The sequence below is a fragment of the Aedes albopictus genome, chromosome 2 (genome assembly GCF_035046485.1).
Source record: "Aedes albopictus strain Foshan chromosome 2, AalbF5, whole genome shotgun sequence".
In the NCBI taxonomy this organism is placed as follows: Eukaryota; Metazoa; Arthropoda; class Insecta; order Diptera; family Culicidae; genus Aedes; species Aedes albopictus.
Genome location: NC_085137.1, coordinates 425174750 through 425191303, shown reverse-complemented (window position 1 = coordinate 425191303; position 16554 = coordinate 425174750). Strand labels below are relative to the sequence as shown.

General features: G+C 36.5%; 1 protein-coding gene across 3 annotated transcripts in view; it reads right to left on the bottom strand.

Annotated features, from left to right (window-relative positions):
* The window catches only part of LOC109410520 (retinal homeobox protein Rx), a 225271-nt gene that overhangs the window by 1652 nt on the left and 207065 nt on the right, over positions 1-16554 (bottom strand). For all 3 annotated transcript variants that reach the window (XM_029869694.2, XM_029869695.2, XM_029869696.2), the window contains exon 5: positions 6243-6408. In XM_029869694.2, the coding sequence (XP_029725554.1) occupies positions 6243-6408 (166 nt within the window). The remainder of the gene's footprint in view (positions 1-6242; positions 6409-16554) is intronic.

The window sequence follows — 16554 nt, the reverse complement described above, 5'->3', positions numbered from 1 at the left end:
TACGTCCATGGAAAATATAAAATTTAAGAAAGTTGAACGTAGTAATTTGTACAGTATTTTTTGCAGTGATGTTGGAGCAACTGCTTTGTACGACTTTTCAGAGTTTACTTTCACGCATTTTCTGCGTCTGTGAAATCGTTGGTCAAAATAAATGGTTTCTCAGCTACCTTTAGCATCTACACCCTCAAACAGTAATAAGAAAAAATGGGGATACTGACTTGTTTTTTTTTTGCTTTGGTTGTAGCCATTTCCCGTAAATGACATTTATAGAAATTCCCAAAAAATGTTATTTTTCTGTATCACCAAAATGTGTCGATGTAATTTGTGCACTGCGGTTCATTGTTGAACTTTTTTTGTACTATTTTTTTTTTATAACGAACCATTTACATGTTGTTCAATGTGTATTTGTAAATATTTGTTATTTAACAAGGCATTCTATTGAATTATCCAGCCCATGTCACAAAAGAAGATTTTATTATGTGAAATGATATCATGCTTATTGGTTTTGCTAGTTTTCCTCTATTTCCTTCAGGATCTGTTTCTTGGGATGCCAAAATGTGCAATTCATTCAAAACCGGGCGGGTTCTAGTTTTATAATGGTTTACTATTAACTTTTTTTACGGTTGTTTTGAGCAATCAGTAGAGCCGTCCAAGGCGTTTTGGTAGTGCTTCCTGTTTCAATGTCGTTTTCTGCAGAACAGAATAAGTTGACACAAAATAAAAAATACGCTGACTTTGTGGATAGACGATAGACGATAGACGATGGTTTTGACTAAAAAATGTTTACTCTATGGACGCTTCTATTGTTTTTAATCAGCTGCTAAAAGCATTCCCGTTGTTTAGTGGCCACCCGTTAGGTGTATCTTACTTAGAGTGTCTGTAGTTAATATTCAGAAGATTACTTCTGATAACTTTTTAATTAGTTTAGTACAGTTACATGTGGATTTTCCGTGAAATTCATGACCAACATACTCAATAAGTTTAAAGTGTAATGCATAGATTTTTTAAAGGATTTTTTTTCCAGAATATTCGTCTTTTTGAATGTACGTTGCCATTGGATTTGGGCCTACATTTCATCAACTTCATCGAAAACTTCTATAAATGACTTTCTTTGCCTGCCATTGCACGAAATTGTGTATTGTATGGTAAGCACAATTACAGGGGATACTCAAAATAACTGGGACAGGTAAAATTTTCACTTTTCAAAAAAAGTTCAACTAGCTGTAACTTTTTGAAAAGGGCATAAAATATTCTCAAATTTTTACTGTCAGTTCATCAACTAGTTGTGTATCAGATCGGGTTTTTTTCTATATGAAGTTAGAAAGATTCTAGAAAAAGGTATAATTATCCGATAGCCAAATTTGAGCAGTTTTATCTCCGGAATCATGTCTTCTTAAAGCTAAGAAGACTAAAACCAGCAGAAATGTTTATGAAAATATCTCAATAAGCTTCTGTAGAATATTACAGACCAAAATTCTGCTTTTATTTATTTTTATTCATGTCATTTTATACCGGTTCTTTAAGTTACCCTCGGCATCATTTCAAGTTCCGATGAATAAACTCACAACATACTGAATTCGTTCGTAGAGATATGATGGTACAACTATTTGAAGGTTTTTTTTTTAATTTGTGAATTTTAACTTAATGCTAATTCTTCACACATTTGAAGAAAGTACGGAATGAATCTCCAGATAAGAATAAAAATCTCTGATTCTTTTTTACTGAATCCTATTAAGAATATTTGGAAGCTTTGAGACCATTCTTGTGAAAAGTTTAACATTATGTTTAGCAAAATGTGAAATTTGGTATTTGTTTTTTTATTCTTCAATCACTTAACCTAATTTACAGCTCTGTTGTCCACTTGGGCACTGCGTGAGCGATTCCATTTGGAAGCTGTACATACACTTTGTACAGCGCCTAAATGAATTCTATTTCTAATTGTACTACATCGAACTGGTTGCGTTGCGCTGCTTTCACTCTCTACCCTATCATGGTAGAATGATGAGCACGAGGATGTTGATGTGTGGCTGTTGGTTGTTCCTGTTTCCAGTCCGATTGGAGGTCCATTATTGGGTTGCCGTTCGCCGATGTCCAAATTTCCGAGATCATTTGAGCCATAGGCTCAGAAGAGGGTCAGTGTCAGCTGCTCTCAGGGGGAAAGAGCAACTGACGAAAGTGTCGGGGCTGGGTTCTAACCCATGACCATCTGCTTACGAAGCAAACGTGTAGCCACTACGCCACGGGCCCCGGCTTTTTGGTATTTGTTGAAGTTTTTAAATTTCTGCGTCCTAATTCTGGAAAATCTCCGTAATTTAATAAGAACTTCCACCAGATTTTTTGAATTTTCCACGTAAAATGCTGGAAAAACTTTAGCAGGAGCTTTTGTTGGTATTTAATCACAGAAATTGAAGTTGTTCTAAGGAATATTTTTAAATTATAAAACATGAATAACAAGCCTTTTTATTCCAGAATCTATAAAGTAGTGACTAAAAGTTCACATGAAAATGAAAATATTGAATGTTTTCTAATATGAGAGAAGAATTGGGATACTGCTTAAAGAAACTTGGCATTGCTATTTTTGGCTCGATGTTTTTCAAATTTTTGTGAGATTTTGTTATAGCGCTAGATTTTGTGAATCATTTACATTTGAATCAACAAATAATCATTTTCCTCATCGAACTTTTGAAAATGGCGCTTGGAAAATATCTTTTTTTTTTCTTTTATAAATAACAACTTGAAAACGGTTGGTGCATTGGAATGATGTCTTCAAGGGTGTTTGAGGATGAAGAAGTTAAAACAATACTCTGACAGTAATATGTATTCATCGCGGAGCAATATTAGATGTCACATAATTAAAATTTTCTCTACCTTTCGATTTTTGTTATTTTTCTGTAGAAAGCTGGCTTTCAGCATCAAAGCTTGTCAAATAGTTTTGAACTATTTTTTCTCAATTTTTATTTTTGATCGATGCTCAAAACAGGCAAATTCAAGTAGTTTTTCAGACTTTTTATGTTTATTTTTATTTATTTTTATTTTTATAAAAAATCGAAAAAATGGAAAAATGTATGGAACCTTGTAAAGTGTTATTCGAGATAGTTTTTTTAATCTCTTAGAAATCTTTTAGAAAATTGTAGGACGAATGTGGACTGTTGTTGAAGTTCCTCTGATTCACTTCAAGTGAAACTTTGGAATTGATTTCTGAAGTATAGTAGAAATTAAGGATATTTTTTAAAGATGTTTCCGTCAACTACCGGAGTTGGGCGTTACTGCTTTTTGAAACAACACCTTCTCCCATCGCTGTGAAACAAATTTTACTGCTCCCACGCAATCCACCACCACTATCGATAAGAGGAGTAATGTCTTTGTCAAGTAGTCAGATTTATAGAGATCGATACAGATATCAAGAATATGATACTTATTATACTTATACTTATATTTTTTCTGCACCGTGATGAACAAAAAAGGAATCAAACTATTAAGATCATTTATTTATTTGTATTTTTCACATTGAGCCTCAATTTTCAACCAATTTTTGGAATATTCGAATAATTTTCTCTCAAATTGAATTCATGATAAATTTATTGAACAAATAAAAAAAAACATAAGTTAAGTGAGATTTTTGTGTTTTTTTTACGTAATACATTATTTAACTTTGGTAAACTTTAACTCTTAAATCACGCATTCAAATTTTATTTTTTTATAATGTTTACGTGAAACAACAAAACAATGCATCCAATTCATACAATTGCTAAGATTAGAAAAAATAATGTTTCCTACTTTATGTTTCGAAAAAGCATGTCAGAATTTAATCATGGAAGACTTGGTTAAAGTTTAAAAAATACTTGAAAAAATATGTAGTGAATATGAAACCAACTTTTTTTTAATTTTTAAGGCAGATGAGCCCTTGCCAAATCTAGATTAAAAAAAAGATTTGCTCGAATTTGTGAATTTCACTGCTTCTTAATCTTTGCAAGAAAAGCATAGAATCATCATTTTTTTACTAGAAGCTAAGATAATGTAAAAGTTCAGAATTTAAAAAATCCCTCACAAGTTTTTGAAAAAATCCACTGACATCCCCACTAAAAGTGCTATGAATTATGTAGAATATATAAAAAAAAACAAAAGCAACTTTGAAAGAAGCTTGATGCCGCATTGTGTTTTGGAATAAACTGGGAAGAAATTCCAGTATTTTCACAAGATATAATCAAAACCCATGTTGATTAAAATTGTGGATTTTTTTGTTAAACTTTGAAGAGCTTTTTCTGTGAGAACTTTCCAAAAAATCAAGATATTAAATTGGTATTATCTTGGCTGATCTCGTTAAATTTTCACAGTGAATAAACCACAATTTTGATGACGGTTCGGGAATTCTAGCATAAAACCAGGTGGTCTTCAGATCCTTGAACCGACTAAATTTGATTAAAGTAGAAAGTTTTGAATTAATTCAATAGAACTTGTTTTAACCTTCCAGGACGCGCGCCATCAAGCAACCGAAACTGCACCGCGCTCGCACTGTACACGAAAAGCGAGGTTTTTTGTTGGTGTTGTACTTTTAACAACAGCGCGCGCGCTGAAGGGTTAACTACCATGCGAATTGCATACTGGAATCAACTAGAAACTTCCTACATCAGGAGCAACTTCTTTAATGCTTTATAAATTCATGCATATGTGGACGTTCCGTAGAAATTTTGGAATAAGTGGAATTTCTTAATTAAACCTAGGATCCAATAATCTTATGTTGCTAATCTCAAAATACTTTGTGGAGAAACGATTGGGTTTCTGAGGAATAAAAAAAACATATTTCAGAGAAGTGCCTTCCACTAAGTGATATCAGATATTAATTCAGAAGATCTGACGGATGTTTTGATGAATTTTTGCCAAAACTTATCCAGAAATCTCAAAAAATATGAAAATATTGTAGTTTTACATTTTTCTGAATTCTTGAATACCTTCTCGTAATAATTTTTAGAGAATTCAATGTTTTGGCCAATTCATAAACTAAAGTATGCGATAATCGAATATAAATAATTCTAGAGAGCGGAGAGCAAGAGATCCGCGGAAAATTTGCAGTGCTTCTGTCTCAAAACTAGTACGAATTTTATCAGACGATCTTCCATACTTTTCCCAAATGTCGTGTTTTTATAAAAAATGTGATTTTTTTTTAGTTTTTCCTCCACAAACTCATGCTTTAGTAAGTGTACTCGAATGAGCATACAACTAAACTTGTAAAAGGTATGACTCTCTCTCTCTCTCTTCTTGGCGTAACGTCCTCATTTGGGACAAAGCCTGCTTCTCAGCTTAGTGTTCTATGAGCACTTCCACAGTTATTAACTGAGAGCTTCCTCTGCCAATGACCATTTTGCATGTGTATATCGTGTGGCAGGCACGAAGATACTCTATGCCCAAGGAAGTCAAGGAAATTTCCTTTACGAAAAGATCCTGGACCGACCGGGAATCGAACCCGTCACCCTCAGCATGGTCATGCTGAATACCCGTGCGTTTACCGCCTCGGCTATATGGGTATGACTATATCGTAATAATTTACATGTTCTCAGAATGCACGTGTTATTACACCAAAGTTTGCATCAGAATGTACGAATCTTATCAAATAGCTACTAGATAATTTCGTTATCGAATAGATGTAAATGCAAAAGGCGGTCTTTATGTGAACTACATCACAATTAACGATATCTGATTTTACGTTCTTCATGTGGTACTTCTGCTTATTACATCTGTTTCACTCGCACTGGTGCGATGTATGAATGAATAAACTCGCACAATTGCAAAAACTAACACGTTCAAAGATATAAACAAACTCACATAGGCGAAAATCGTTAATGTTTGCATAATGCGAATAAATAAGGGATTAATTATGGTTACAGAGTCATTATTTTTTGTTTTCATGATCCTGATGATTAATAGAGATGATAAGAATTGTTATTTTGGTTCGACTTAATGTTATTAAGTCGCATAAACTATCATATTGCATCGCAATAGCGTACACCGTAAATCGCATAATATAACACCTCTAGTAATAGCGTTACTGTTGTGACATCAATGCTCATATATCGTGTCCACATTTGTATGCAGAAGGCACTTTTGCTGCATCTTATGCGATGTCACTTTCACAGATAAAAGTACGTATAACACAGTTATAAACTTTATTGGATAAGCAATTTTGTTGTCTGCGATACTTTTCTATATGAACTTTTGATTATTCGTTCAGTTGTTTCCCAACTTACCGGGAAGAGCAGACAGCAGTGGTGGCGACAGCCACGGATCCACCGGAAGATTCGCACCGTTGCAGGACAGTCGGTGGGGTAGCTGCGAAAAGTGGGACAACCCCAGTCGTAAACTCTCCGACTTTTCCTGGCGGCGCCATTTTGCCCTCCGGTTCTGGAACCAGACCTGTTGTGGATCGGAAGAAAACGAAACGAAAGAAGGAAACATTAATGAAATTATTTTCTATTTATGAGCGTTTAATTACATTTTAAAAGCGTCACCAGGGGGACTTCCTAGCGAGCGACCGAGCGTTACGAGGCGTTGTGGTGAAGGTGCCGATTATGGTAATCGATTGGTTTGAGGAAATGTGGGTGGTATTGACGTCGTTGCGAAAACATTGAATTTTTATTCCGCTATTTTTAATTAAAAGTGAAGGGCCCTTGACTGTTCTGAAAGCAGACTTCGTGGAATCAGCCAAATTCGCAATAATGTGTAGAAGACTCTTTCTAAATAGATTTGGATTGGATTCGGTATGAATTTCCTAGTAGAGTAAAGTGGGGCAAAAGTACGAGTGGGGCAAGAGTTTCTTTTGAAGTTTTTGAGCTTAATTCAAATTGTGTCTTCCGGGTGTCAAGGTTGTTCGAAGCCTTTTTGAAAAAGAGTCTTCCACTCCAAAAATTATGAAAATTGATCAATATTTCGAAAAGTTATGACAAAATGTTGGTTTTTGATCAAAAAATTGTAATATGCGATGGTCCTTCCAACGCATGGAATGGAACTGTAATGAAATCGAATTCGATATTTTATATTGGGGCGTAACTAGGTATATTTTGAAGATGCTTTAGCATGTATAACTTTTTGCAAAAAAGATTTGGAAATCATATTTTACACATAGTGGGGCAAAAGTTCGAATTGTGGGGCAAAAGTTCGAGTCATATGGCAACTTTAGGTAAAACCCTAAAATTCTACAAAATGTACATATTATCTCTAAAAATGACGGAATTAGTGAGAAAATTCGATCAAAGTTGAAAAAAAAGTTGTTTTATTTGAATTTGGCGAAAAACTACTAATTTTTGGAGAAGTAAATTTAACCCTGATTTGGGTAAAACCCAGATCGAACTTTAAAGTGTATTCCAGTTCCAACATCAAATATGGTAATGGTGTTCCAATTACCAAAGTGTCGAAATAGTGTGCTACGGTTAGCGAAACACCACAAACACTAGATTCGAACTTTTGCCCCAGTGGTGGGGCAAGAGTTCGAATTAGACACCCACATACTAAAAGTGTTGTAAGTCAAAATTGAAAAGACATTTGGAGTAACTTTGTTCAGCAAAATTTTAACTCATGGATGATAGAATCACCACACGGTATTCATTTATTTATATCTGCTTCGATTTTTTAAAAAAAGTTGAGTTTTCAACTAGGGTCGAACTTTTGCCCCACCTTACTCTAATATTTTTTTAAGTCAATAAGATTACATACAGAATGTCGTTGGAACTATAACACAAAACCATTTTGGGTTCATGGCTGCCCTAAGAACCTTCTTAAGAGGATTTCTTAATGTTGCAGTGCAGTAAGATTGGGCTGTGTTTTCATCTTTGGACCTAATCTCTATCCAAAGAAACAAAATGGAGAACGACTTAGTCAATACTGATTTTACATTTCGAAGAGACTCAAATCTTTTCGTGTTTCACCGATGATATTTAAGAAATTTTGGTAAATATTTGATCAAAATTTATACGAATTGACAACATGAAGCTACGCTTACGTAAAGCCGTACTCCGTACAAAAACAGTCTTTCCTCCCTGACATAGAGTAAGGTGGGGCAAAAGTTCGACCCTAGTTGAAAATTCAATTTTTTTCGAGAAATCGAAGCAGATAAATATAAATAAATACCGTGTGGGGGTTCTACCATCCATGAGCTAAAATTTTGCTGAACAAAGTTACGACAAATGTCTTTTCAATTTTGAGTTACAACACTTTTTGTATGTGTGTGTCTAATTCGAACGCTTGCCCCACCACTGGGGCAAAAGTTCGAATCTAGTGTTTGTGGTATTTCGCTAACCGTAGCACACTATTTCGACACTTTCGTAATTGAAATACCTAAAACCAATTGATATTTGATGTTGAAACAGAAATACACTTCAAAGTTCAGTCTGGATTTTACCCAAATCAGGGTTAAATTTACTTCACCCAAAGTTAGTGGTTTTCCGCCAAATTCAGATAAAACAACATTTTTTTTCAACTTTGATCGAATTTTCTCACTAATTCCATCGTTTTTAGAGATAATATGTACATTCTGCAGAATTTTGGGTTTTTACCTAAAGTTGCCACATGACTCGAACTCTTGCCCCACAATTCGAACTTTTGCCCCACTATATGTAAAATATGATTTCCAAATATTTTTTGCAAAAAGTTATACATGCTAAAGCATCTTCAAAACATGCCTAGTTACTCCCCAAAATAAAATATCGAATTCGATTTCATTACAATTTCATTCCATGCGTTGGAAGGACCATCGCATATTACAATTTTTTGATCAAAAACCAACATTTTGTCATAACTTTTCGAAATATTGATCAATTTTCAAAATTTTTGGAGTGAAAGACTCTTTTTCAAAAAGGGCTCGAACAACCTTGACACCCGAAAGAAATAATTTGAATTGAGCTCAAAAACTTCAAAAGAAACTCTTGCCCCACTCGAACTTTTGCCCCACTTTACTCTAATTAAAAAAGGAGAAAAGATTAAAATGCAATTAGCCTCGTATTTTTCTTGATTCCCTCTCCTTTGCCACGAGGAACACGAGGCAGTGTAGGTGGTACCAAGTGTACGTAGATGATTCATTTATAAGAGAAACAAAACGGAATCTTCCCTATAGAAGCTGGAGGAGCATCGTCGTCACAGTGCCGGCGTCGACATCGTCGGTTTCCTCATTTGCTCTCATTAGGAGAACCTCGAAGCTCATCGTCGTCGTCGTCGTCCCTAGTTCCAGGCCATGTCTGCTCAAGTGTGAAACATTGAGACAGAACGGCGCCGACAGTCGGTTGCCACCCACTTTTATGTAAATTGAAACTTAATTAATTTCTGAATTAAATAATTAATTTAACCATTAAGTTTACTTTTCTCTTGAGCTTTTTTCCTCTTGAAAAGTATGGGTGAGAGGTTTAATACACAGAGAAGAGTGTGGAGAAGGATCACCACTTAGGCCGCGGGAGATTGAGCAGACATCCGTGCCCTGCCCGAGCTGCTCATGCCAACGAGAGAAAGAAAATTTCCCATTTTTTCTTGGCACCTCTCGGTGGATGGTGAATGCGGTGAATAAACGGAGGCACTTGATTTTCAATTAGTGCGCTCGGTAATTGAATTTTCCCATCCTGATCCTGGCGGTGGTGGTGCTGGGTGGCGTTTCTTGTTCGTTTCTTATTATTCAGCGAATTAGTGACTGTTCTGTGGAGATCCTTCGTAGGAAATAAATTGCAATTACGGATGATTTCGTTAGACGATGAAGTGTTGGTTCTTACGTCAGCTATTGAAGCTTTCAACATTTTACAATATAATTTTCCTTATTCTACATTCTTATCGTTTCAGAACAATAGATCACTCTATATTTACTGTTTCCAGCTATATTTTGACCTAGTTTTTAAAATTTAGGAAATTTGTGTAGCACCTATTTTCTAATTCACCTCCTCCCCTTTTTACCTACAACGTAATAGTGCTCGCTTACTTACAGATGTTGCTGAATAAATGCAATAAGATTACTCAATTTCAATAACAGTCCTCCAATAACCGATTCGCCTCCGAATATACAGTTCCTTAAAAATCCTTTACCCCCAAAGATCTCCTTCCACTATCCCAAAGAGAAGACGTTGATGTCAAGCCAATTTTCTTTTTAACGAAACTGTCACAACCAGAAAGCTCAGCTTCTCCGCCCGTGCCAGACCGTCGTCGTGGGGCTGGGTCTATTCTTTTTCCTTCGGGCGAAAAACCCCAGCCAGCCAATCTACGCTCGTTAGGGAGCACAAAAGTGAAATCCCAACGTCTCCGTTGTTGCCACACCACCGCTTGCTTTCATTCGTTCATGTCCTTACGCCTTCGAAAGACGTTTAATGCTCAACTCTCTTGGGATAACTTTTACTCTCCGTGTGTCGTGTGGGAGGAATCAGCGTGAAACGTGCCATCTGAAAATCAACTTTCTGAGATGAATCAAGATCAAATACCAGATTTCTCTACAGAATCGTGCCAAACAATCACTTGACAGTTTTAACTATAGGATCAAAGGTTAAGAATCCTATTTAGTATCAAGAACCTAATCAAAGACAAAATCTAGCACCGAATGTACAAGAACAATGTTATCTGAAGTGGGATACAAATCTTTATATTATTCATTGGTAAGGTCAAACATACATAGAATGTTTGGGCAATTGCTGTTTAAAATTCATCTATAGGACTCCTGAAATATCTGTCAATTCCCAGAATTCTCATAGAAAAACAATTTCTGAGAAAAAATAATGAGCATGAGCATGAGCATTGGTGACCGTACACTTCGTAGTTGCTACTCCGTGATTGACCAGAGCTAGCGGAATTGCACAGAAAACCAACAGATGGGGCTTGGGGTTAGCCCAGCATCCTCAATGTACACGTTCCGAGAACTCAAATTTCAACTTCTGAGAAAAAATAATCGAGAAAATCTCAAGGAATTTTGCGAATAATCATACGAGGTGTTTTTAAGGCGAAACTGGACGCATTTTTTAGGTTTTTTGTTTTTTTTTTATCAAATAACGAAGCAATATTTTCAAAATCAGTTTTCGTACACATTTAGTGTATGGACCAAGGTAAAGCTATGTTCACTTAGAATTCGGAATCATGTCACATTTTCTAGTGGCACTCTCAATGAACATAATCATCATTATTTTGCAGCACTCTGACCATACATTTATCCTCTTTAAATGGTGAAAATTTCATCGATTTTCTTGCAACGAGTGAAACGTTATTTCAGATTGAAGACAAGAGGAGGAAAAAAATCTTGCACAAACACGTTGAAAATTTAGCGTGGTCAGGTACGACAGTCGCGAAAAATGTTAATATCGTCAAAACCATTATGTGTTATGTGGACAGATGTTGTTAACCATGGCATAAGGAAGTGTCCTCGGAAGAAAAAAGCTTGGGTTCATTGATAAATCTGCTTTGAATTTGAAGATTTGGCAAGAAGTTCGAACTCTGGGCATGTTTTTTTCGGAACAAGATGATGAGAACCAATTCATACAAGGATGACAGCCTCAAGAATCGCGTGCTGCTTTTCAAAAACGCACACAAGGGATATGTAGAGGTTTTACCTATTTTGATGAGCTGCCATGACAGCCGGAGACGTTCAGTGGTATCGTCACAGATGGGTAGTGTTTATCATCGAAAAAAAAACCCTCAAATTTCGCGTTTTCTCAATTCACTGAATTGCCCCTCATTTCGCAATAAAAAAAAAGTTTGGCAATTTTTCTTCGGAATCCTAGTCAGACTAGTCAAGGCACTCAGGACACTGCATAGATAACCTGATTGTTGAACAAACGTGCGAAAGGGGTTGTTGCTAAAATCTACCACCGTTGTGCAGATTTTTAGAGAGGTCAACACTGAAAAAGTGAGAAAATGTGTGAAAAATAAAAATAAATAATTTCAATGATATTTTTCCATGAAAGTACAATAAATAACCTTTGCTTTGAGGGCTTCACCTGTTATGTTTGTTATTCCATCCCTAAGATATACGTGATTTTGTCATTCCGGATTCTAAATGAACATAGCTTTATCTCCTGATTTTTTTTTACCTGGTGGAAAATGTTTTTGAAAAAACCATTTTTATACAAAATTTTGAAAAGAATGGTTTGTGCAGCAACAAAAAACATTTTCCACCAGAAAAAAAAATCAGGATCCACTGTCGCCATCCTGAGATGAATTCCGAAAATAATTCTGGGAAGGATCACCGAACGGTTTCTGGTAGAAATTATAGAAGGAGCTCAAACAGTTTAGGATCCATGGATGTATTTCGAGAGAAAACCACGTTTAAATTCCAAAAATGGATTCCAATATTGTATTCCAAAAAGAATTTCGGAATTTCCGAGTCTCCAAGGAAAAAGGAAAGTCAAGTAATATGAAGTCACTTCATAATCATTCACAATCATAATTCACAACTTTGTCATTGATTTTTTTTACAAGTGCATCACTCCTTTAAGAGAAGCGTATCATCGCATTATTTATGGCATTCGGAGCGATAACGTAAACAAATAATGCGCGTGGGAACAGCAAGCAAGACAAAGTTTATTGAACACATTATGGGTAATTCTCGCTGAGACCGGCCCACTATTTAAACCTTGTCTTCAAAAATGTTTAAGGTGCCGATTTTCAGAAAGCCCTCGCTAAAAAAGTAAGAAAAATGTATTTGCTTACTCAAATTGATGGACCCCCCGTTAGTTAGAGCCACAGCAATTTTTGCAGACCCCTCGATTTTGGTCAAATGGTGGCACACTTAAACCGTTATAACTCGAAAGTTTCTCCAAAAACCACCTCAAAACGAATTGTTGTTGAAAAGAGGAAAGATAGAGCTACTATTTACAATAATAAAAAGTTGGGTCGGCCATCTTGATTTTGGCCGCCATCTTGGATTTTTATACCAAAAAATTTTTTTCACCATGAGGGCAACCACCGATTTTTAAAATTTTTGCATGGTTTTTGACATTTTTTAGTCATGTAAACTTCCAGTTATGATGGTTTACATGATATATCATGAAAATTTATACTATATGTCATGTAAACACTCAGAGTCATGCCGAATTACATGATATATAATGGAAGTTTTCATGACATTTTATAAGTTTTACATGATATGTCATGTGAACTTCTGTGATATCCCACACTCCAAACATGTGCATTATATGTCACAGAAATTTACACTCTTTTTTCGATCTGTGTACGTTTTAATGTGAACCGGTTTAAGCCCTTTAAATATGGCATGTGTTCATTAAATTAACACCATAGACAAACATATACGTATCACTTAAAACAAGTTGCAATTAAAATCATCGTCATGAAAGCATAATCGGCAATCGCCCAATGCTAATAATGCTACACTGAAATAAATTTTGCTGTGGAAACAACCGATTCCATAGTAAAATTACTAACCGTACCTATGATTGTCAACCGACAACAAAATCTGTTAAGGTAGCTGAAATATGCTTGAAATTACAATGCATTGTAGTAAATTCAACTAAAAGCATAGTCGTCTCAATAACAAAACATTGTTGATTTTTCCAGGACACGCATTTTACAACACAGTATGGTTAAAAATACAATGCTCATTCGTTAAATTAAGATTATTTTTGGTAATGTTAACTGCACTGCTAGTTAAGTTAGCAGTGAGTTAGTGGAATTAACTGGAAAATGTTGTCGGTTGAGAATCGTAGGTACGGTTAGTAATTGTACTGTGGAATCGGTAGTTTCCACAACAAAATTTATTTCAGTGTATGTTTAGCAAACTGCCACTGTCGCCATCTGGTGCAAGGTAAGTAGAAGGAAGGTAATCCAGTATGTCAGATTGCACCATCCGCCATGTTGAAAAGCCTAACGACAGCTGGCAAGTTTGTGTTTAATTTTTTTCACTAGTGAGATGACAAAAAAACCTTTCAGCCCTAGCAACGTAGCAACCCCACAGAAACCATTCACGCTTAACTTTCTCAGCACTAAAATCGAACAAACTCCATGACACTCATCGAGTGTTTCCTACTTACACAGATTGAAAATTAGCTCGTACACCCACTTAAGCAAATATTTTGCAATATTTTCGGCATGGCAATCTCTTCTGGCTAAGAAATCATCATTGTATTCATAATTCACAAAAATGCGGGGGCACGAGCAAATTTTAAACCTGGGGGAATGTTACTCATTTTATGAGTGCCATGGAAATATGTCAACATTGGTGATCTGTAGCGTTCTGCAGCATACACAAACTGGCCGGCTGTCATCTCCATCCCCCGCACTACCCGCATCCACTTACTGCTTATAGGGCACTGCACTGTTTTGATTTTGTATGGGATTTTGACATTTCTTGGCCTTGTTGTTTACAAAATTTCTGTAAGAGTGAAAGAGAAGGAGAGAATTTCATGCAGTGCCCTATACGCTAACACCTTCCTTAAAAACACCTTGATCTGGTGAGCAAACGTCAAACAGGAGCAAAAACGGAACGTTGACAGGCAGAAGAGACACAAAACAAGCAACAAAGAAGACGTGGCGATTACCAGAATAAGATAAAACTGGAGCTGAAATTGTTGCGTAATTTTCAGCTCGTGAATAATCAATTATCATTAAACCAAAATCGAAACTGTTTGATGGTAGATCTTCAACAGCGTTCCAGTGTTACCCCTCGAAAATCTCAATGCAAGGCCTAAAAATCTCTAAACTCGTGGTGTACAATCTTCATCCTATGCTGTTCAATTTGGGACAAACCTATGTTGCATTATTGGATGAATTGTCGCAACAAATTCAGGTTGCGACATTGTCGTTATTGTTACGCGATGGTTGAACTTTGATTCCTTGAGTTAAGTCCAAATCTGGATTAACTTTCCTTTGGCGTTGGGGTCATTTTTGGCCTAAACAGTGCACTACGTCAGCGAGCTGCTGCCAACGTGATACATAAGGAAGGTTCAATAGGGTAACCGATGGTGACAAATAGACGTAACACCACCGACGAACCGACGTGACAGTGGTGATTCAAAAGTGTCCCCCCCCCCCCCCCAAATTTAACGGTCGACCACCGAGGCGAGCGATCGCTTCTGTCAAATCAGCGCAGACGCGAACCGTTTCCTATATGAACACACGGGGGTTCGGTGTCGAGCTATCAAATCATCGCGAGCCGTTATAGAGGTGGCGATAGTGTTTGGCTATTTTTCATCATGGCGTCGTGGACAACAAATTTGAATTTATTTGTTCTAGCTGTCACGTCGGTTCGTCGGTGGTAACACTCTGACTATTCCCATGGTATGCCGATATAACGAGCTATTTAACATGTAATAGTTGACCAAATGACCGCCTGTGGCGTTCACATCGTTTTTATTCTCGTTTGACGTTTGCAGACTACCGCAACCTAGTTGATGGTTGTTCAAATTTTGTCCCTTTAACATTGGGCGAATCAACTCTAACTACATTGAAATAATGAGTACCATGGGTGTAACAAACGAAAAACGATAATATCTAGAAAAAAAACAACGATTGCGTTTGAAAATGGATGATATTCACATTTTTTTTTAAATTACAACTAATACTAATTTTTCACGTTTTTTCCGTAGATTCCAACACTACTTTCGCCGAAATTACCCTCTCTAAGGTTTAACCCTGTTTACTTAATGGAATTACCTGAGGGATACTCGTAGAAGTACTTCAAGCAATTTCATAAGTTTTTTTTTCTCTAAAAGGGATATTAAAAATGTCAGCAGTAAATTCTTTTATATATGGATATTATGAGCTTGCGCTTGAGCTTGACTGACCGCCCGTAGATGCAACTTCAGTATCGTCAGACCAGCTACACTCACACAAAGAAACCAATGAGATTATCTGCCGGGGACTAGCAAGCATCTTCAGTGTGTGAGCGTTGGTGAGCTTCTATGTTTGGGCGACAATGACGCCTACCACGCCAGGTTGCAGGTCAATGTGGGGAAAGGGAAGGAAGTGATGATTGCAATCGTTTGTATCCACATCAGACTGAATATACATCTGTGTCTTTACAAACTCATGCGGATGTGAGAGTGTGGGTGGGTTTATGGTTGGCAGAGGGCTCACACATTGGTGCGTGGATGCCAGGCGAAAGGTGATAGATTAGTGCGATTATTACTATGAAGCTAAAGCGGCACAATTCGATTGATTGCATAACTTGTAGGCGTTGATAGATTGACATTGTGCTATGAAAGTTGGAAGGAAGGGAACCGTTTTTCAACCGGTTCTGGTTCTAGCAATGGCTATAAACATAAGTTGTATATATAGAGAGGAGAGTATGGAGAAAGTTGATAGAAAGTTACAAAGTAGAAGGAAAGGGACGGGCCAGGGATTGAACCTAGGACCGTTGCATATAAATCAGAAGCGGTAGCCACTAAACCACCAAGCCCGTCAATTCTTTTAGACATGGATGCTATACCAGATTTAAAAAAGAGACACAATACCGTCTTCAACCAGAGGTTGTACAGACTGAACGATCACTAAAATGATACAACGACAACACATGAAACACCCAATGGTCCAATGGGGAATTTTTCGTTTGACGAAAAGTTTTCACCGACTGGAGGGCGGGAATCGTACCCACAC